Source organism: Gopherus flavomarginatus, chromosome 4, assembly GCF_025201925.1.
Source record: "Gopherus flavomarginatus isolate rGopFla2 chromosome 4, rGopFla2.mat.asm, whole genome shotgun sequence".
NCBI classification, from domain to species: domain Eukaryota; kingdom Metazoa; phylum Chordata; order Testudines; family Testudinidae; genus Gopherus; species Gopherus flavomarginatus.
The window spans coordinates 38644730-38667927 of NC_066620.1; the positions used below are offsets into that span (position 1 = coordinate 38644730).

The following is a 23198-nucleotide window of genomic DNA, read 5'->3' on the forward strand; positions in this document are numbered from 1 at the left end:
GCTTTCTATCTAAAAGCCTCTGCTATTGGAATTAATCTAATTGTAGTTTTGGGACTCTGTGTGGGTAAAGTATTGGTTGGGTGGATGAATTAGGATACACAGTGTATACCACCATTGGGGTGTATGATTGCAGCACAGCCTTGTCCTGTTGCCTGTAGCAGTAATCACACCCACTCTGTGCTACTTGGATAATACTTATATGGCCACATATCCGCTGTTCATTCCGGTAGTACCTAGGGGCCTCAACCAGCTGAGGACTCTGTACTGCTAGAAATAGAATAAAAGGCAGCGTTGGCCCAAAGAGCTTATAATGCACAACAAAGAGGTGAAATAGGCAGAGTAGGAGCACAAATTGGCAAGCGAACAAGCACTTGAAGAAGTGGTTTTCTTATGTCAATTTCAAGTAGGTGTGTGTGGCACAGTCGTCGGAAGGTTTTTCCCCTAGTGGTACCCGTCTGGTCGGCCATGGAGCCCTCTGGAGTCGCGTCTTCATGGCGGTGAATAAGGTCCCTGCTGACCCGCCACCTCTTCAGTTCCTTCTTATCGCCATTGACTGTCATTGGAGCAGCTCTTCTCTTGCTATGGCAAGCAATCCCCTAGTGGACTCCTTCTGGTTGTATCTGTAAATAGTTTAAAACTTAGTATTAGTTCAAGTAGTTCTTAGTTTCAGTTGAGGGTTCCACCCACCATGTTTCCCTTCCCGGGGACCGGAGCATGCCTCAGTCTCAAGGGTTCAAGCAATGCAGGTCCGATCTGAAACCTATGCCAAAGGGAGACCCACACGACTCCTGTTTAAAGTGTTTGGGGGAAGCCCATCAGACTGAGAAATGCAAAATCTGTAGAGGCTTCTGCCCAAGGACTAAGAAGGAGAGGGACTTTAGGCTGAAACTATTCCTCATGGAGTCAGCCCTTCATCCCCAGCCCGCATAGGCAGCATCCTACTCCAAGCTCAGCACTTTGGTGCGGAGCACACCAGCCTCAATAAGAGAGGCCGGTGCTGAGGAAGGACTCGAGCTCCAGGGACCTTCGGCACTGCCACTCCCCGACACTGAAGACCTACTGTGGTGCAAGTAGCTGGCACTGTTCCCATTTGCTGGTGGTCACTATCCCACTAAAACAGTGGAATAAGGAGGCGCCAATGAGGTGCATCCTGCGCCAGGAAACGCTGCTCCAGCTCCGACTCAGCCAGTACCGGTCTCTCAGGGGGGTCTGTCGAGTCTGGTTCTAGTGGACTCACCAGTGCAGGAGTCTCGGGAGGAGGACTTAGACCTTCCCTCCAAGCCAGACACCATTGAGGCGGCTAGGGATCTCATAGCAGTGATGGTACAGTGCCCCGCATGGTACTGCAAAGAGGCACTGTGCCCTCTAGGGGCAAGCCAGCAATGATGTGGCACTGCTTGCCCTCACCTCAGCTCTGCTCCTTGGCACCATCTCGCTCCACACTGCCCTGGTCGCCAGGATAGGAGTCCTTGTTGGACTTGGAGGCAGAGTTGGCACTGCTCCAGACAGCAGAAAGGGAAGCCATTGCCTATGATGCCTATGATGTCATGGCCACCAAGCCCAAGGGTCCAGATCCCTGTCAGTGGTTTTGTCAGCATGGGCCTCTCCATAATCAACATCTGTAACCCAGTAACCTCTGCGGGGACAAGAGATGGGCATGGAGGCCGGCACTAACCCCACCCTGGGGCCGGTACTGAGATGGGCCTGGGCCTGGAGACCAGCACCACTCCAGGCACCATTTAAGGTGTTTCGGCAGGGGGATCCCTGCGAGCCTGAGGGGGCTCATCCTTCCCTGATGAAGTGGTGGCAGGCACATCTACCAGGCTGGCGACCATGGACAACAGAGCCCATCAGGAGTTGATCATGCGGGTGGCTCAGAGTTTGGGCATTCAGGTGGAAGAGGTGTCGGAGGAGACTGACCCCACGGTTGACATTTTGTTGCCTGGAACTCGAGGGTGGCTTTGCCTCTCATTAAGACCATCCACAACACTACTAAAGCATTTCGGCAATCATCTACGTCTCTTCCCCCCATATCAAAAGCGGTGGAAAGGAAGTATTTTGTGCCTTCCAAAGGGTATGAGTACCTGTTTACTCACCCTCAGGCACTCTGGTGGTGGAGGCTGCCTTCTAAAAGGAAAAGCAGGGACAACTGGGACTGACACCTAAATCCAAGAGGGCAAAGAAGCTGGACCTCTTTGGTAGGAAGCTATATTCTACCGGGAAGCTCCAGCTTTGCCAACCAGCAGGCCCTCCTTAGCCGCTATAGTTTTAATTCATGGAACATATTGTCTAAATTTAAAGATCTACTTTCGTTGGACTCCCATTCAGAGTTTGCTGCAGTCCTCGAGGAAGCAGGGTTGTCATGAGGACCTCCTTACGGGTCTCCTTAGATTCGGTGGACTTGGCAACCAGTACCATGGCAACCGCCATAGCCATGAGAAGGAGCTCATGGCTTCAGGTGTCGGGACTCCTGCATACCATTCAGGACTTGCCTTTTGACTGTGTAGGGTTTTTTTCCGAGCAAACAGACACCAAGCTCCACAGCCTAAAGGACTCAAGGGCAACTCTGAATTCTCTGGAGCTTCATATGCCAGCGCCTCAAAGAGAGCATTTTAAACTGCAGCCTGTTCCCTGATTCTATCCAGTTCCTCCTAGGCAGGACTATAGCAGGATGTAGGAGTAACAGACAGAGACCTTCTCAGTCATCCTCTAACCAAGGCCAGGGCTCAGCAAAGCAGACCCTAGCCTCCAAGCCAAACTTTTAAAAGTGTACCCAGAGGCAATGCACCAGTTCAGATCCCACATCCTTCCACTCCCTTTGTGAATCATCTGTCCCATTTCTACCATGTCTGGGCACAAATCACCTCAGACCAATGGGTCTTGAGCATGGTAGAATTGGGATATTCTCTCAAATCCTGTTCCCTCCTGCCTTCCCACCCTCTTTCCCCGTCCCTCTTCAAGGACCCTTCTCATGAGCAACTTCTCATACAGGAGGTGCAAATGCTCCTACAATTCGGGCCGGTAGAAGAGGACTCTTTAGAATTCAGGGACAGGAGGTTTTATTCCAAGTATTTCCTAATCGTGAAGGCCAAAGTTGGGCTCAGACCTATTCTAGACCTCTGAAACTTCAACAAACTTATGAAGATGATACAGTTCTTCATGGTCTCCCTGGCTTCCATTATCATCTCCCTGGATCCGGGCAACTGATACGCCACCCTCGACTTGAAGGACATGTATTTTCACGTGTCCATATTCCCATCCCACAGACAGTTCCTCCACTTTGTGGTCAACAACACCCACTATCAGTTTACAGTTCTTCTCTTTGGGCTCTTGGCGGCCCCTCAGGTGTTCACCAAGCGCATGTCAGTCATGGCAGCCTTCCTGCAGAAACGGCAGTTGTAAGTATTCCCGTACCTCGACAACTGGCTAATCAAAAGCCACTCTGGAGCCTCATACTGAAAGTAGCAAAGTCGACCATAACCCGAACTCAGAGAACAGAGTTCATCAGAGCTCTCCTGGACTCTGGTCAAACCAGGGCATGCCTTTCAGAAACTCGCTTTCTTAATCTGGGCGCCATTGTAGAGGATCTCCGGTGATACCCCACCACTACAGCACAAAATTGCCTGAAGCTACTCGGCCATATGGCTGCTTGTACGAATGTAGTACAGCACGCCAGCCTGCAGCTCTGTCCCCTTCAGGCTTGGCTAGACTCAGTGTACAGGGTGAATCAAAATCGCCTAGACTAATTGATCACACTCAGTGCCCCAGTTATTGAGTCCCTCGGGTGGAGGCTTGACCCGCAAGAGGTGTGTGCAGGAGTGCCCTTCTCCGGGTCTCAGCCCTTGCTGTGTCTAGTAATGGATGAACAAAGCCATTTAAAAAATCAACGCAACTATTCATTGCAATTGCGGAGCATATTTAAAGGACTTCCAGTCTTGTCCTAAAGGATCTCTTCTTTGGTCACACTCTGTATCTGGGCAGGCTATGACTTGGCAAAGAAACCTGCCCCCAGCGCTGACAGCACACTCCACAAGGGTGCAGGCATCCTCAGCAGTGTTTCTGGCACAAGCTCCTATCTGCTCCTATCTGCAGGGCAGTGACGTGGTGGTCAATTCACACCTTTTCATCGCACTACATCATTACACAGCAGGCCAGAGACAATGCAGCTTTCGGCAGAGCGGTGCTACAATCAGCAATTTCTTGAACTCTGACCCCACCTCCAGGGAACTGCTTGGGAGTCACCTACTTGGAATCAACATGAGGAAGCACTCGAAGAATTTTAAATGGTTACCTACCTCTCGTAACTGTTCTTCAAGATGTGTTACTCATGTCCATTCTGTGACCCACACGACTCCCCTCTATCAGAGTATCCAGCAAGAAGGAACTGAAAAGGCAGTGGGTCAGCAGGGACCTATATACATCGCTATAAAGGCACGATTCCAGGGTACCCGACCCGATGGGTACCACTAGGGGAAATACCTTCTGACGACTTGCCCGCAATGCCCACACACCTACTTGGAATGGACATGAGCAACACATGTCGAAGAACAGTTTCAAGAGGTAGGTAACCATTTTTTATTTGCTCCCAGAAGGCATGTCCACTCACTAACAATGAAGAACGTTATCTCAGAATACTGTTTGCCTGGTTTTGGCCTGCCCAAAAAGCCACGTTTAGCTTTGGGAGGCATTTCATAAATGGCACCCTTGGAGCACATGCTTCTGCTCAGCTACATGACTGTAAACAGAATTGTAGCACTTGTGATATTTTACGTGGTGTTTGTTGCTTGAGGAACTGAATACATTTCCATACATATAATGAATCACATTTTCAGCTGGCCTTGGTCACATCCTTCAGTTTTGTGCCTTCAGAAATGGGCATGTTTGTGTTTACCATATAGTAAAAGTTCACGTGCAACAGTTTTTGTTCAAGAACAGGAATTTTTTGTGCGTTCTTCACTATCTTCTTGTTTAAATGCCTGTTTGAATGTACAAAATGGTTGCACAGTCTTATCTGTAGTATTAAAACAGGGGACCATTGCTGAAAAATGTGGCTCATTATATTTCTACTTGCCACAGTGACCACACAACACTGCACATGCTGGCCCAAAGTGTGAAATAGCAGTTCAGAGAATCAAATTTTGGTCTCCTACATGCTAGTGCTGCTGCCAAGTCACCAAAATCTTTAAGAAACCATGAAGTAGTTATTTTTTTAATGTTAAATTTGTAAAGGAGGGCCATCTCCACGAGTGCCTCTTTGTAAATCAAGAGACATTTGTGATATTTCACATCCATCTCATATTTAGAGAAACCAGCAAGACTTTTTAAGAGTTGTTTTGTCCTGGTAACCATGGCAAAGGAAGGTGAATTCTTCATTTTTTAGGCTACCATCCATAAGTAATCTCTTGCTCCAGTGTGATCACTTGTGGAGTATGTTACTACTTAATTTAAATAAAAGTGTCAGACTCTGGCTGCAGATTTACAAAGTATTTAATACTGATAATATCCAAATTAAAGTGACATAAATACAAGGTATATCCTTTCATTTGAGGTGTGTAAAAACTGAGTCTTCATTATTTCTCTAACCTGGCTGTGTGTTTGGACTTTTTCTTCAAGCATAGAAACTGCCAGAGCATAATGGATAGTAAGCATTTTTCATTTTACTTAAATTGAGATTCTGCCAAACTTCTTATGTATCTGTTAATTTGTGAGATCTTGTCTGGATTTCTGCATTCCAGCTCCTACTGGGCTACCTCTGTTTTTGTGGGATGTTTGTTAGTCTTTTTTTTTCATTTAATAGATTTTAAACTGTGCAATTATAGTTGATACTGATAGCAGCTATATTTAAGTTGTCTGACGCTTTCCATTATAGCCTTTCGTTTTCAAGTTGCTTATAACTGACAAAATTTAACCTTGTGGGCTGAAAATTCTCATCCGGGTCTCTGCCTAAGGGAGAATTTGTTTCAAATGATTGACCAAAAATGGTTCAGCCATTTTTGAGAATGAAATTAATGTTGGGGGAGGTGGAAATGCTGTTTTTCCAATTTTGAAAAATGTCCGTCCCCCCTCTTTCTTTTATCTGATATCATTGTGGTTTGGAAAAGAAAACTGAAATTTTTCAGCAGAGGTTGGAGAGGTGCCCTTTACTGTCCCTGTGTTCGGATTTGGTCAAGATATAAGCCTCAGGAAATTACCATTTTCACATTCACAGTATGGTTTGCACAGCTGTTAGCAAACTCTTAGTACCATGAGCTCAACTGTATAAACCTCAGAGAGGGAGAGAGGAAAATGACTTCTACATTTGAGAAACTTTTAAAAATTACCATTAATATAATCACTTCAAGTTCTGATAGCTTGAGATCTTCCAAGGCTAAGAAGCAAGTGCTGCATGTCCCCCTAGAAAGCTGAGACTTTCCAGTGGCATAAAACTCCTATTTCTAACCCTAACTAAATATTGTCCATGCTGCACCTCAGGTCCATGTACATTTGTATGATCTTTAAACTGAAAAGTGTCCTTGTCAGTTGGTTGGACATATTCCTGGAGTTTTCATCACATGACATAGTCTTTAATTTAACGATTAATCTTTAATTCTTGGAGACTCCAGGAGAATCCTGGAGGGTTGGCAACCTTACTTATCAGGACTCATATAACTTCCTTACTAGGAAATTGTGGGGGGGGGGGAGGGAGGAGAGAGAGAGGAGGAGTTCTTACTGGCTCTGTGAGTGAAACTGAAAGCAGCCACAGCAAGAGAAGTTGTTCAGTTTACTTCTGATGCCTTCAGGACATGAGAGAGAGAGAGAAATAGACATGGTGTGCATCTCAAAGGCCACTGTATGGTTTATTCCAGTTTGAAAAGGGATTAGCACTAGATGTCTGTGCTGTCCAAAGTTTGTAATTGAAGGTGGCTATTGAGAATAATTCCTTGTAATACCTGGATTCTAGCAGTGTAGTAAGTGAGGGTATGTCATTTGTCATCGTCTGAGACTTGAAGACAAGAAACACATTGAGAGCAGATACTGAAAAGTGCTAGCAGTGCCGAACATCAAATTCAGTTGCAGGACCTTCCAACAGGAGCTTCTATAGAGTAGAGTATAGATAGCAAACAAAATTCTATGCAAGCTCTTATGATAAGAAATTAAAATGTTTGTTATAAGTAGGTAATTCACTGAAGATGAAATAAAACAAGTATTGTGAACAAAGTACAAGCATAAAGAAGGTTTTTGCAAAGCTCTTTGACCTCATTGTGATGATTTACTTTTTGGTTACATTTTAGTTAATTTTTGTTAAAACAAAACAAAACAATTCAAATGATTTTTTTTCATAGTCGAGAGTGAAATATACAAAATATAAGGAATACAGAGTTGAGACAGAATTGTGTGTTATGGTATGTACTAGGGCTGTCAAGTGATTAAAAAATAATCACACGATTAATTGCATTGTTGAACAATAATAGAATATTATTTATTTAAATATTTTTGGATGTTTTCTACATTTTTAAATATATTGATTTCAGTTACAACACAGAACCCATAGTGCTCACTTTATATTTATTTTTTATTACAAATATTTGTGCTGTACAAAAAAATCCCCCCAAAACCCAGTATTTTTCAATTCACCTCATACAAGCACTGTAGTGCAATCTCTTTATTGTGAAAGTTGAACTTACAGATGTAGAATTATGTACAAAATAACTGCATTCAAAAATAAAACAATATAAAACTTTATAGCCTACAAGTCCACTCAGTCCTACTTCTTGTTCAGCCAGTCACTCAGACAAACAAGTTTGTTTACATTTGTGGGAGATAATGCTGCCCATTCCTAGTTTACAATGTCATCTGAAAGCAAGAACAGGCGTTCTCATGTCATTGTTGTAGCCGATGTCGCAAAAATTCATATATCCCTTCATGCTTCAACCATCATTGCAGCGGATATGTGTCCATGCTTATGATGGGTTCTGCTCGATGGGATCCAAAGCAGTGCAGACCGACGCATGTTCACTTTCATCATCTGAGTCAGTTGCCACCAGCACAAGGTTGATTTTCTTTTTCGGCTGTTTGAGTTCTGTAGTTTCAGCATCAGAGTGTTGCTCTTTTAAGACTTCTTAAAGCATGCTCCATACCTCGTCCTTCTCAGATTTTGGAAGGCACTTCAGATTCTTAAACCTTGGGTTGACTGCTGTATCTATCTTTAGAAATCTCATATTGGTACCTTCTTTGCGTTTTGTCAAATCTGCAGTAAAAGTGTTCTTAAAACAAACTATGTGCTAGATGATCATCTGAGATTGCTGTAACATGAAATATGTAAAAGCAGCAAAGAATCCTGTGGCACCTTATAGACTAACAGACGTTTTGGAGCATGAGCTTTCGTGGGTGAATACCCACTTCTTCAGATGCATGTGGTGGAAATTTCCAGGGGCAGTATATATATGCTAGCTTCATGAGGTTAATGGATTTCCACTCCATACGGCTAACTGCAGTGCCTTCTGATACATGAAATATGTAGCAGAATGCGGGTAAAACAGAGCAGGAGACACACTATTCTCTCCCAAGTCAAAATTTAATTAATGCATTATTTTTTTTGTGAGCATCATCAGTATGAAAGTATATCCTTTGGAATGGTGACCGAAGCATGAAGGGGCATACGATTGTTTAGGCTTTCTGGCATGTAATACCTTGCAATGCTAGCTACAAAAGTGCCAAGCAAACGCCTGTTTTCACATTCAGGTGATGTAAATAAGAAGCCGGCAGCATTATCTCCTGTAGAGGTAAACTATGTTGTTCGTCTTAGCGATTGGCTGAACAAGAGGTAGGACTGAAGCCTTGTCTACGCTACTCTGTTATTTCGGAATTAGCCGAGTTAATTCGAAAAAAAAAAGATTGCGTCTACATGACAAAACCGGCTTTTTGATTTAAAGGGCTCTTTAAATCAATTTCTGTACTCCACCTTGGCAACTGGAGTAGTGCTTAAATCGAGATTTCAATCCCAGGTTAGAGGTATTCTGGATGCAATTCAACATTATTGACCTCCGGGAGCTATATCAGAATGCTCCCTTGTGGCTGCTCTGGACAACACTCTCAACTCCGATGCATTAGCTAGGTAGGCAGGAAAAGTCCCGGGAACTTTTGAATTTCATTTCCTTTTTGGTCACCATTGGCACAGGTGACGATCAGCACAGTCCACCATCACAGGCGACCATGCAGAGTCCACCATTACAAGAGATCACGCAGTCCCGGATTTGCAGACGAGCTCCAGCATGGTCCAAATGGGAGGTACTGGATCTCATCACATGTTGAGGAGACAAGTCTGTTATGACAGAACTACGTTCCAAAAAAGGAACGCAAATACGTACGCTAAAGTCTCCAGGGCCATGATGGAAAGAGGCTACTCCAGGGACACAGAGCAGTGTCATACAAAAATCAAGGAGCTCAGGCAAGCATACCAAAAAACCAGGGAGGCAAACGGGCGCTTTGGGTCACAGACCCATACATTCTGCTTCTACCGTGAGCTCCATGCAATTATGGAGGGTGACGCCATCACTACCTCACCACTGTCCGTGGACAACGGCAAGGGGGAAGTTGCCTGGAGAGAGCAGGAAGAGTCATTGGAGGACGAAGAAGAGGAGGAGGAGGAGGAAGACAGTGAACAGGCGGCAAGTGAGGAATCCATTTTCCCCCCAGCGAGGAACTATGCTTAACGCTGGAGCCAATAGCCTCCCCCACTCCCAATGTGGGCTCCCAGACCATGACCCTGGAGAAAGTACTTCTGGTGAGTGAGAACCTGATTGGAGCCACGCGATGGCGGGCGGAGGGGAAACCCAGCCGCGCTGGACTGTTTGCGTATAGTTTAAAGCGCTCATCCCTTCTCAGAGCCTCATTGGAGCCATGTGGTGGCCATGGGGGGCAGGGGGTTGTGTGTTGTGTGAAGTGATCATCCCAGAGAGCCCGCAGGCCCTCCTTTATGGCAAACCCACCAGGCATTGCTTGCTATGGGAAAGAGATCCCAACAGTTTGAAAACATTAAAATGAATGTAGAAGAAGCAGAACCCCGCGTGTCCCTAGGCTGCCTGAAAGCTGAATTCTGTTGCCTGGCTGTGTGTGATGGCTTACTCATACCAAAGTGTCCCCTTTGTTCTCTGTAATGTATATTTTAAACTACTACCTTCCATTTTTCTCCTCCCACAGGTGCAAATGTTTCAACGCAACCCCTATCTACTCCGTCCCAGAGGCTGGTCCAGATTAGAAGGTGGAAAAAACGAACTCGGGAAGACATGTCTGCCGAGCTCATGCAGTCCTCCCGCACTGATAGGGTGCAGCTGAATGCGTGCAGGCAAACAATCGAGGAGTCCCATAAAGCATTACAAGAACACGAAGAGTGGAGGGATGCGTGTGATGAGAGCAGACAGGATGCTATGGTCAAACTCATGGGGGAGCAAACTGACATCCTACCTTATGGTGGATCTAATGCGGGAAAGGCAGCAAGACCACAGACTACTGCTGCAGCCCTGTATAACCACCCTCCCTCCTCCCCAAGTTCCATACCCTCCTCACCCAGATACCCAAGAACATGAGTGGGGAGGCTACGGGGACCCACGCACTCAACCCCGGAGGATTGCCCAAGCAGCAAAAAGCTGGCATATGCGAACTTTTGATTTGGTTTTTGGACTTGTCCCTCCCCCCTCCAACCCAACACCTCCGCCCACCCCCCATCTGCCTTCTGATTTCTCTCAGTGTGTTGTGCAACAAATAATAAAGAACAGTTTTTAAACAATTTAGACTTTATTTCCTTTCATATATATAGGGGACAGGTAACTTCAAGAGAAACAAACACAACTGTCACACCTTACCCTGGCCAGTCATGAAACTGGCTTTCAAAGCTTCTCTGATGCGCAGCGCGCCCTGCTGCGCTCTTCTAATCGCCCTGTTGTCTGGCTGTGCGAAATTGGCTGCCAGGTGAGCTGCAGGATAACTATAGGCATTTCAACATCCCCAACAGTAATTTTCTGGTCTGGGAAGTAAGTCCCTTCCTGCAGCTGTTCAAACAGACCAGAGTTCCTGAAGATGCAAGCATCATGCACCTTTCCCGGCCATCTCACAATGATGTCGATGAAATGTCCCTTGTGATCCACCAGTGCTTGCAGCACCATGGAAAAGTACCCCTTGCGGTTTATGCACTGGCTGCCCCATGTGCCGGGGCCAAGATAGGGATATGCATTCCTTCTATCGCCCTGCAGCAGTTAGGGAACCCCAGCGCATTAAAGCCATCCACAATGATCTGCACATTTCCAGAGTCACTACCTTTGATAGCAGCTGGTCAATGATTGTGTTGGCTACTTGCTGCACTGCAGCCCCCACAGTAGATTTGCCCACTCCAAACTGATTCTCAGCTGACCGATAGCTGTTGGGTGTTGCAAGCTTCCACAGTGTTATGGCCACTCGCTTCTCAACTGTGAGGGCTGCTCTCATTTTGGTGTCTTTGCGCTTCAGGACAGGGGACAGCAAGTCACAAAGTTCCATGAAAGTGGCCCTACACATACGAAAGTTTTGCAGCCACTGGGACTCATCCCACACCTGCAACACTATGCCGTCCCACCAGTCTGTGCTTGTTTCCCGGGCCCAGAATCGGTGTTCCACGGCATGAACCAGGCCCAATGCCACCATGATCTCCCAATTGCCACATGCCGTGCTTCTAGGAATGTCTGTCCATGTCCTCATCAGTATAGTAATTGCATTCTCGTCACTTCCTCGCCTGGTTTTGTAGGTACTGCACATACTGCTGGACAATGTGCGAGGTATTAAGAATGGTCAAAACTGCAGAAGAGATCTGAGTGGGCTCCATGCATGCTGCACTATGGCGCCTGCATGGGTAATCCTGGAAAAAGGGTGTGAAACGAGCTGTTTGGTTCAAGATGGCCTATAAAAGGCGGTAAATGGTTGTCTTCTGTAGCTTTAATGGAGTTGGGAAGCTTGTTAGAGCTGCAAGAGTGGGAGAGCAGAGTTTGCAGTGGAAACGTGAGCAGAGTTTGTGGCAGAAGCTGTGTGGCTCAGGTCACAATGGCTGAAAAACGGCAGGGACTTGTTGCCTGCTGTAGCTTCCATGGGAGCTCATGACTGACAACATGGAAAAAGCAGTGGAAGCTGTGTGGCTCTGTTCATGGTAGCCGAAAAAAGTCGGGAAATGCTTACATGAAAGAATAGATAGAATGACGAGAGGACATGCGAGGTGGATTCATAGTACCAGGAGACAGGCGGTGCACTATGCTGCACTGTCTGCTGGTAGTATGGCATCTGCTGTAGCTTTCACAGAGGGAGGAGTGAGTGACAGCACACACCCAGAAATACCTGTGAGAATGTTTTTGCCCCATCATGCACTGGGAGCTTAACCCACAATTCCAATGGACAGCAGAGACTGCGGGAACTGTGGGTTAGCTACCACAGTGCACCAACATTCGATGCTGGCCTCAGTACTGTGGACGCACTCCACCGAATTCATGTGCTTTAGTGGGGACACACAACACCGAATGTATAAAATCAAAAAAATAAATTCGAATTAATTATGTACTGTAGACGTACCCTCAATGGACTTGTAGGCTCTAATGTTTTACATTGTTTTTTTGAGTGTAGTTATGTAACAAAAAAATCTACATTTGTAAGTTGCACTTTCATAGTAAAGGGATTGCATTTCGGTACTTGTATGAGGTGAATTGAAAAATACTATTTCTTTTGTTTATCATTTTTACAGTGCAAGTATTTGTAATAATAATATAAAGTGAGCACTGCACACTTTGTATGCTGTGTTGTAATTGAAATCAATATATTTGAAAATGTAGAAAAACATCCAAAAATATTTAATTCATTTCAATTGGTATTCTGTTCTTTAGCAGTGTGATTAAAACTGCGATTAATTGGGATTAATATTTTTAATCATGATTAATTTTTTAAGTTAGTCGCATGAGTTAACTGTGATTATTCGACAACCCTAGTAAGTACATATATTTTCTTCTACAAGTTACATCAATAATTTTTTTAACCAGTTCATTTCATTTGGATTATCTTCCATCATATAGTTCAGTTGTTAACCAAACTCTTATTTACAGTTTAGACAAATTTGTCAGTTTATAAAAATAAATTGTAAAGTAAATATAGAATTAAATTCAACTGTTTAAGGATAATAAGACTTAGGGTATGTCTTCACTACGGGATTATTCCGATTTTACAGAAACCGGTTTTGAAAACAGATTGTATAAAGTCGAGTGCACGCGGCCACACTAAGCACATTAATTCGGCAGTGTACTTCCATATACTGAGGCTAGCGTCGATTTCCAGAGCGTTGCACTGTGGGTAGCTATCCCATAGCTATCCCATAGTTCCCACAGTCTCCCCCGCCCATTGCAATTCTGGGTTGGGATCCCAATGCAAAAGCATCAGAGGGGTAGCCGTGTTAGTTTGGATCTGTAAAAGCAGCAAAGAATCCTGTGGCACCTTATAGACTAACAGACGTTTTGGAGCATGAGCTTTCGTGGGTGAATACCCACTTCGTCAGATGCATGTAGTGGAAATTTCCAGGGGCAGGTATATATATATGCAGGCAAGCTAGAGATAATGAGGTAGTTCAATCAGGGAGGATGAGGCCCTGTTCTAGCAGTTGAGGTGTGAAAACCAAGGGAGGAGAAACTGGTTTTGTAATTGGCAAGCCATTCACAGTCTTTGTTTAATCCTGAGCTGATGGTGTCAAATTTGCAGATGAACTGAAGCTCAGCAGTTTCTCTTTGAAGTCTGATCCTGAAGTTTTTTTGCTGCAGGATGGCCACCTTAAGGTCTGCTATAGTGTGACCAGGGAGGTTGAAGTGTTCTCCTACAGTTTTTTGTATATTGCCATTCCTAATATCTGATTTGTGTCCATTTATCCTTTTTCGTAGCGACTGTCCAGTTTGGCTGATGTACATAGCAGAGGGGCATTGCTGGCATATGATAACGTATATTACATTGGTGGAGGTGCAGGTGAATGAACTGGTGATGGCGTGGCTGATCTGGTTAGGTCCTGTGGTGGTGTCGCTGGTGTAGATATATGGGCAGAGTTGGCATCGAGGTTTGTTGCATGGATTGGTTCCTGAGCTAGAATTACTATGGTGCAGTGTGCAGTTGCTGGTGAGAATATGTTTCAGGTTGGCAGGTTGCCTGTGGGTAAGGACTGGCCTGCCACCCAAGGCCTGTGAAAGTGTGGGATCATTGTCCAGGATGGGTTGTAGATCCCTGATGATGCGTTGGAGAGGTTTTAGCTGGGGACTGTATGTGATGGCCAGTGGAGTCCTGTTGGTTTCTTTCTTGGGTTTGTCTTGCAGTAGGAGGCTTCTGGGTACACGTCTGGCTCTGTTGATCTGTTTCCTTATTTCCTCATGCGGGTATTGTAGTTTTGAGAATGCTTGGTGGAGATTTTGTAGGTGTTGGTCTCTGTCTGAGGGGTTAGAGCAGATGCGGTTGTACCTCAGTGCTTGGCTGTAGACAATGGATCGTGTGATGTGCCCGGGATGGAAGCTGGAGGCATGAAGGTAGGCATAGCAGTCTGTAGGTTTTCGATATAGGGTGGTGTTTATGTGACCATCACTTATTTGCACCATGGTGTCAAGGAGCATTATCACAGTTGATTCTGGGTAAATGTCGTCACTCAGTCCTTCCTCTGTGAAAGCAACGGCAGACAATCATTTCGCGCCCTTTTTCCCTGGATTGCCCTGGCAGATGCCATAGCATGGCAACCATGGAGCCCATTTTGCCTTGTCACTGTCACCGTATGTGTACTGGGTGCTGCTGACAGACGTGGCATTGCAGTGCTACACAGCAGCATTCATTTGCCTTTGCAAGGTAGCAGAGACAGTTACCATCTGTATTGCACGGTCTGCAATTGTAAATTGGTGATAAGATGGCGGTTATCAATCGTTTTGTACCATCTGCTGCTGTCATGGGTGCTCCTGGCTGGCCTCGCTGAGGTCGGCCAGGGGCTCATGGACAAAAATGGGAATGACTCAGTACAGAAATTGGTTTGAAGAGCCCTTTATATTGATATAAAGGGCTTCATTGTGTGGACGGGTGCAGGGTTAAATTGGTTTAACGCTGATAAATTCGGTTTAAACGTGTAGTGTGGACCAGGCCTTACTGTGGAAACTGCTTTCTATGTTACTAAATAAGATAAGGCCTGGTCTACACTACGCGTTTAAACCGAATTTATCAGCCTTAAACCAATTTAACCCTGCACCTGTCCACACAACGAAGCCCTTTATATCGATATAAAGGGCTCTTTAAACTGATTTCTGTACTCCTCCCCGATGAGGGGAGTAGCACTGAAATCGATATTGCCATGTCGGATTAGGGTTAGTGTGGCTGCAAATCAACGGTATTGGCCTCTGGGCGGTATCCCACAGTGCACCATTGTGACCGCTCTGGAAAGCAATCTGAACTCGGATGCACTGGCCAGGTAGACAGGAAAAGCCCCGCGAACTTTTGAATTTCAGTTCCTGTTTGCCCAGCGTGGAGCTCTGATCAGCACGAGTGGCGATGCAGTCCCAAATCCAAAAAGAGCTCCAGCATGGACCTTACGGGAGATACTGGATCTGATCGCTGTATAGGGAGACAAATCTGTTCTATCGGAGTTCTGTTACAGAAGACAAAATGACAAAGCATTGGAAAAAATCTCCAGGCTATGATAGACAGAGTCCACAGCAGGGACTCAGCCCAGTGCTATGTGACAAGCGTAACGGAAAGCCAAAGAATCAAATGGACGCTGAGGGAGGGAGGGAGGGGATACTGAGGACTCCAGCTATTCCACAGTCCCCGCAGTCTCCGAAAAGCATTTGCATTCTTGGCTGAGCTCCCAATGCCTGAAGGGTCAAAAACATTTTCCCGGGTGTTTCAGGGTGTATGTATTCAATTTACACCCTTCCGCCCCCCTCCCCAAAGAAAAGGGAAAAAAATCATTTCTCGCCTTTTTTCAATGTCACCCTATGTCTACTGCATGCTGCTGGTAGATGGGGTGCTGCAGCGCTGAACACCAGCATCCCCTTCCTGGTGGCAGACGGTGCAAAATGACTGGTTTCCATCATCATCTTCAGCCTGTGAGTGCTCCTGGCTGGCCTCGGTGAAAATGAGAATGACTCCTGGTTATTCCCGGCAGATGGTACAGAAGGCTTGGTAACCGTCATCATCATAGCAGCTGGAGGCTGAGCTCCATCAGCCCCCCCCCCCTTTCATGTCTAAAGAAATGATTCTGTACTGCCTGGACTATCATAGCAGCTGGAGGCTGCGCTCCTCCCCCCCCCACCCTTTAATGTCCTGCCTGGACTATCATAGCAGCTGGAGGCTGCCTCCCCCTCATTTTATCTCACTAAAAAGTCAGTGTTTCTTATTCCTGCATTCTTTATTACTTCATCACACAAATGGGGGGACATTGCCATGGTAGCCCAGGAGGCTTGGGGGAGGAGGGAAGCAACAAGTGGGGTTGTTGCAGGGGCACCCCCCTAGAATGGCATGGAGCTCATCATTTCTGCGGGATCTCTGGGGCTCTGACCCGGAGCAGCTGTGCTCTCTGGTTCTCTAATACACTTGCCCCATATTCTAGGCAGGACTGACTCTATTTTTAGACAAAACATAAAGAAGGGAATGACCCGGGGAGTCATTCCCATTTTTGTCCATGCGCCCCCGGCCGACCTCAGTGAGGCCAGCCAGGAGCACCCATGACAGCAGCAGACAGTACAAAAGGATTGATAATCATCATCGCCAATTTCCAAATGCAAACGGTGCAAAATGACTGATAACCATCATCTCATCGCCAATTTACAATGGCAGACGGTGCAATAGGGGTGATAACCGTCTCTGCTACCTTGCAAAGGCAAATGAATGCTGCTGTGTAGCACTGCAGCACCGCGTCTGTCAGCAGCATCCAGTACACATACGGTGACAGTGACAAAAGGCAAAACAGACTCCATGTTTGCCATGCTATGGCGTCTGCCAGGGCAATCCAGGGAAAAAGGGCTCGAAATGATTGTCTGCCGTTACTTTCACGGAGGAAGGATTGAGTGATGACATTTACCCAGAATCACCCGCGACACTGTTTTTGCCCCATCATGCATTGGGATCTCAACCCAGAATTGCAATGGGCAGTGTAGACTATGGGATAGCTACCCACAGTGCAACGCTCCGGAAATCGACGCTTGCCTCGGTGCAAGGATGCACACCACCGAATTAATGTGCTTAGTGTGGCTGCGTGCACTAGACTTTATACAATCTGTTTTAAAAAACCGGTTTCTGTAAAATCAGAATAATCCCGTAGCGTAGACCTACCCTAAGAAAGAGTGGTGACTTGATCAGGGTCTAAATACCTTCATGGGCAGAAATATCTGATCCCAATGGACTCTTTAACGTACTGGAGAAAGACAGACATAGCAAGAACCAATGGCAGAAAGGTAAAGCCAGACAAATTCAAAGAAGAAATATGGCACACATTTTTAACAGCGAGAGTGATTAATCATTGGAACAAACTACCAACAACGCATGTGGTGGATTCTACATCTGTTGAGATCTTCATATCAAGACCAGATGCCTTTCTGGAAGATGCGCTTTAGTTAAACACAAGATGTTGGGCTCAGTACACAGAGATAACTTGGTGAAATTCTATGGCCTGTGCTATGTAGGAAGTCTCATTAGATGATCAAATGGTCTCTTACCTTAAAATCTATGAGAATATAAACTGCTCTGACAGCTTTCCTTTAAGCAACACATTATGGATTTTAAATTCACATTTGCTTTGGCATTTAAGGGAATAAAATGAGAGGAGTAATGGCCCATTTTTTGTGATGCTGATGAACATAAGATCCAGTGTGTAAAGACAGCTATTAATAAATTAATATCTTAATATTATTGCTAATTTACATTCTCTATCAGAAGATAACAGTGACTCTGGATAAGTGACTCTGGAGGCTGGCCCTCTGACAGCAAGCTACTTAAAAGGACTCTGGAAACTTGAAAGTTAGTCAGTTCTTAAAGAAGCTAATTTTGATTGTCTTCCAACCACATTTTCTCTCCTCCTCCCCCACAGTGTTTCTCTCCCTTGCTGCTGTGGGAAAGGCTCTCACAGTCAGTTTAATCTGTTTCAGGGTCCTGTCCTGCTCTCAGTAAAGCAAAACTCCCATTCAGTTCATTTGTAACAATCAGGCCATAACTGAACTGATATAGAAAATGCTGCCAAGTGTGCTGTGAAAATAAACTAGGGAAGGTTGGGACAAATGAGAGAATTTTACTGTAATCTCTTTTGCTTGAGTGTTTCTGTTCTTGTTACTGCTTAGTAGAGAAGACGGTAAAGATAGAAGTTTGTTAGTCATGTCCCTTTAACCATTCTCTGAATCAGTTACGTGGAGGATTTTCTATTCCTTGGAACACCTATTAAATCCTAAAAGCAAATTTGAGTAATAATGTAGTAGCACAGTAGTTGGAAGCTGCATGAAATGTCGGTTGTATCTCATTCCTTTTTTATAAGGTTATCAAACATCTCTCTATCCAAACAGATCAATTTTCTATTGCACACTTCTACAGAAACAGATAATTTTAAAATAGCAACTCATCCATATGCAGCTGTGGTTATTGCTAATATTAAATCGACTCTTCAAATGAAACCTCTCTTAGAACTAATTGCCATGTATTTCATTTTAAAACTCTTCAGTAGGTAAAGCAATCTTCCTGTTAATCAGTGGTTGCTCAGTACTTTTGGGTAGGTTACACTGGAACTAACATTTTGATAAAATGTTTTCTGACATTTGAACTTGACAGGAAATGTTCCAGGGAAACAATTTAGACATGTGCTTTCACTGGATTATTCTCTTGTCAGGATTGTGATATTCTACTGTAGCAAATGTACTTTGGAGTGAGCTTTCAGTAAGATCACTGGTGCAGTTAAAATTTATTTGTTGGTCCTGGTTGGTTTCTCTTTATAACATAAAGTCACACCTCAAGCATATTTTGTCACATTGTGTGAAATGTTGTTTCTGGAAGTTAGTGTATCACATTGAGGTAGGTCAGACTGGGTATTCTTGCATTCCTTGTGTTAGAAAAGTAATAAGCGTTTTAATAGTGGAGAAAATGTTACATCTACGGGAGTATTCTAATAGCAAAAGTAAACTTAAGGGACATTGTCAGATTGAATGTTTGAAACTAACTTCAGTGAGCAGATAGGATACCCTTTTAATATGTCCTGACTTTTAAAAAATAAATCTTTTAAAGACATGCTTAATAAGGATGCTTATTTGCCCTTTTCTATGGTGTTTAGAAATTCATTTTCAGCTGGCCCACAGATAACATTTCTAAACATTCTCTGATCCACTTCACCGCACCCTTCTCTTTACCTCTCTCTGTATATATCTGTTGCTGCCTTTTCAGTCTTCGCAGCTATTACTACTAATACCTTTTTGCGGGTCCTGGAGAAGAGCATGCATGAGATAGGAAGTGCAGATAGCCATCAACAGCAAAATGAGGGGAAGATGGATTGGAGAGAAGATAAGAGTCTTTGATACAGTAATTATTTAGGGTTTACTTGTGACAATAGGAAGTACAACTTTTCTGATGGAAAGGATTTCAAATATCATGCCTCCTTAACTGATAAATAGGAAGAGGATGGATGATTACACTTTAATTCTCAGTAGCTGAAGGTTTAAAGCTTTTGCTATTAAGAGTTTCTTGTAACTTTTAACAAATTAAATAATATGTAGTAAATGCGTACGTATGTTGTAATTAATTTAAAAGATTTTAATATCCCACTCAAAATAGACAATAACACGTTAATTATGATTGTTTTTCAGTCCACCTCTAACACTTGGAAAGCATTAGGAAAAAGCTAATCTACTTTTACTTAGGGCTTTTCTACACTTACAGCACGGCAACGCTAAGTGAAGATACTATTATGCCAATGGGAGAGCTGCTGCCATTGGCATAGGTACTCCACCTCCTCAAGAGGCAGTAGCTATGTCAATGGAAGAAGCCGTCCCCAGATCCCGAGTGATGCAATTATACTGACATAAGTTTGTAGTGTAGACGAGGGCTCAGTGTTACAAGCTCGTAAACTATATAATACATTTTAACATAGGAGTTATGTCTTTATTTGTCTTAGTGAAACATCGTTTCATCTAAAATATTAAATATTTGCACTCATTACAAAGAAGATGCTTTCATTTTTAAAACAGATCTCCTGTTTAAGATTTCAAAGCAGTATTAGAATATATAAAGGGAGTGTAAGATTGCATCTGCTGTACATTTGAAAAGCACATTTGTTAATCAGTTTCTACTGTGTCTGCCTGTCAAGATACAAGTTTGAGATTCGTTGTTTACCACCAAATCCTGTAAACCAGGAGAGCTTTCCATGATGGGGATGTTATCAGCAATAGCAGAGGAAATGCAGAAGTATGCATCTGTGAAACTTGCTGGCTTTGTTTCACAATGTTTAGTAAATCCAAATCAAAGGACTCAATTTTGCAGCTTTTAGTAATTTTAAGCTTCATTTCAGGTTTCTGGGGTTTGTCTGGCTTCAGGGTTTGATGCAAAAGATATACACATCCCTAAACAGAGCCTTAGCTCACCAGCTTTCAGGTGATTAGAAAAAAAAGATTTTCAAATATTTTGTTTATAAAATATGCATATATTATAAGAATCAGATTCTCCTCTCATGTGTACCAGAATAATTCCAGAGTAACAATTCTGTTGAAGTATATTGAGAATCAGGCTCTTAATATTAAAACCTGCGTGTACATTCTATTAATGATTTGGGATCCAAGCAGTATGAAAAAATATTGTTAAAAGCTTTTGAAGTTCACCTTCTCTTAGGGGCATGCTGTATTTTCCATTAATGTTTGCACTCTCATCTAGCCATAGTGATTGATGGAAGACACAAGGAGCTTTCCTGAACTCTTTACATCTAGTGTTAACACCAGACAGTGTTAGCCCTTATAGTTCCTGAACAAAAGAATCAGTTCCCCAGTCTAGTACAAAGCACTCAACTATACTCTTAATTTTAACCAGTTGAGTTTTCGAGTGTAGACTTCACTGATAGTCTTTGTGTGCTTATGCCAGAGAGGAGGCCAAGATATTCTAATGCCCCGATGGCACGAGGCTCCCTAATAGGGCCACCAAGGTGAGGAGAAGCCCATGGCTTTGCCATACTAGCCAGCAGTGCTGAGTTGGTGCTTGGGAGAATAGATGCTGTGCTATGTTAAAGGGTGTCACAGACTCCGCTCTGGCATGTGCTTCCCTCAAACCACTTGGAGGAATTCTGTCTGAATGAGACAGAATGCCTGTAGGTTACTTCTGGGGGAATTCTGCGCCACTGCACATGCCCAGAATTTATGTCCCCTGCAGGTTTCTTTGCTTCCCCGCAGAAAAATGACTTTCTGATGGGGAAGCAAAGGGAAGCCACAAGAGAGGTCATGCGACCCTCCCCAGCAGCATGTTTTGGGTACCCAGAGAAGCCAGCAGAGAGGTAAATCACTGGAGGGCAGGAGGCAGGACTGGGGAAGACCTGGATGGTGGCTCCTACACTGCGCTGGGCTCAGCTGCAAGTCACAGTTGGGCTGGGGAGGATGGGACTTCCTCTTCCACTGCATGGCATCCGGCACCAGGTCAGACCCAACCCCAAGTTTCTCCCCTGGCTACAGGAAGCTCTGCAAACTCCTCTCCCCACACCCACTTCCTGCACCCATCGCGTCTTAGCTGCAGGGAGAAGGCTCCCTATACAGGGAGCTGCTCCCCCATCTGCCCAAACCTGTGCATCCAGACCCCCTCATACTCAAACCCTCCCAATGAGCCCCACTCCCTCTGCACCTGGACCACCCTGATGAGCCACCCGGATCTCCACCCTATCGAGCCCCAACCAGCTGTATCTGGATCACCACTGAGCCCCACTACCCCAGATGTGGACCCCCCCACTAAGTGGGGAAGTGTCCTGTTACTTTTTTTTGAAGTGTAGTTGTTCCTTTTTTTTTGCTTTCCAGTTAAAAATGAGTTATAAACTTCATTCTTTGCATGGGCTTATTCCTCAATGAGGGTGAATGCCTTTGTCATGCTTGAAAAAGATTGGTTCATAGCACTTTGTTTTCATTGCTGCTTTCATCTTAAATAATGTGTAACTCCCCCACACCCATATCCCCCTGCCAAGTTCTGTTCCTCCCCCCACCACGATTTCCCCTGTTGAGGCCCAGCCACCTTCACCTGGACTCCCCTGTAGAGTCCTATTATGGTTGCAGCCAGAACCCCCAACAAGCCCCTGTGCATCCAGCGGAGGGGGAGGGGGAAACAGCCACCCAGATCCCCCGCTGAGCTGTCTGCACCTAGATTGCCCGAAACAGAACTCTCTCAACCCACACCTGATTCCCCGCACATTAAGCCGCTCTACACTTGGTTCCTGCCTTGCTGAACCTGCCTTCCCACACAGAGGAGCAGGGCCCTGGGGTATTTCTGGGGCAGGCTGCATCCTTGCGCTGTGTCAGGGTTGGGTGCAGCTTCACTGCTGAGTCCATGTCCTGGGGGTTGGGTGGGTGGAGGCAGGGGAAGAGCCGCACAGTGATTTCTCACCTCTGTGCAGTCAGTGGCCTGTGCTCCCCAATGCCATGCTGGAGCCTCCACATTTACTTGACAAACAAAATTTGCAGAATTTTAAAATACTGTGAGAGAATTTTATTTTTTTTTGTGTGCAGAATTTTAATTTTTTGGCACAGAATGCCTTCAGGAGTAGTAGGTGCTCCCTTTGCTGTGGAGTCTTTCCACACAGATGGTCTTTCATCCTAATTTAGACTTTTATAGTGATCATAACCACCACTGTGTGTCTATTTTTTGTCTCTCCCATCGTTTTCCTCCCCCCTTAAGTAGATATTAAAAAAAAAAAAAACAAAAAACTATTATCGTTATTGGAGGAAGATGAGGTGCAAGAAACAAGTAACAATTTGATCCTCAGGCAGATGAGATTCATTGTAATTCTACTTACTTCCTGTGAGAATCAATAATATAGGGCGTAGAGTTAACTTCATTTCCAATTTATTCTGATTTATCTTTGTTTACAATATTTAAAACACTAGCTCTTTTAAAAAAGTTACTCTTCAGTGTGATTTGGATGTTATTAAAGGCAAACTGCCAGTGTCTGTTTTTAAAATATCAAAGCTTGTTTGTCAGATTCTATCTCG

General features: G+C 44.6%; 2 protein-coding genes across 3 annotated transcripts in view; both read left to right on the plus strand.

Moving 5' to 3' along the window:
* The window catches only part of SRBD1 (S1 RNA binding domain 1), a 249577-nt gene that overhangs the window by 88096 nt on the left and 138283 nt on the right, over positions 1-23198 (plus strand). The gene's annotated exons all lie outside the window — the stretch shown is intronic.
* LOC127050244 (uncharacterized) lies at positions 9379-10746 on the plus strand. The gene is made up of 2 exons (XM_050951980.1): positions 9379-9763; positions 10180-10746. Exons 1-2 carry the CDS (start codon positions 9508-9510, stop codon positions 10563-10565), a joined length of 642 nt encoding a protein of 213 aa, XP_050807937.1. The 5' UTR covers positions 9379-9507; the 3' UTR covers positions 10566-10746.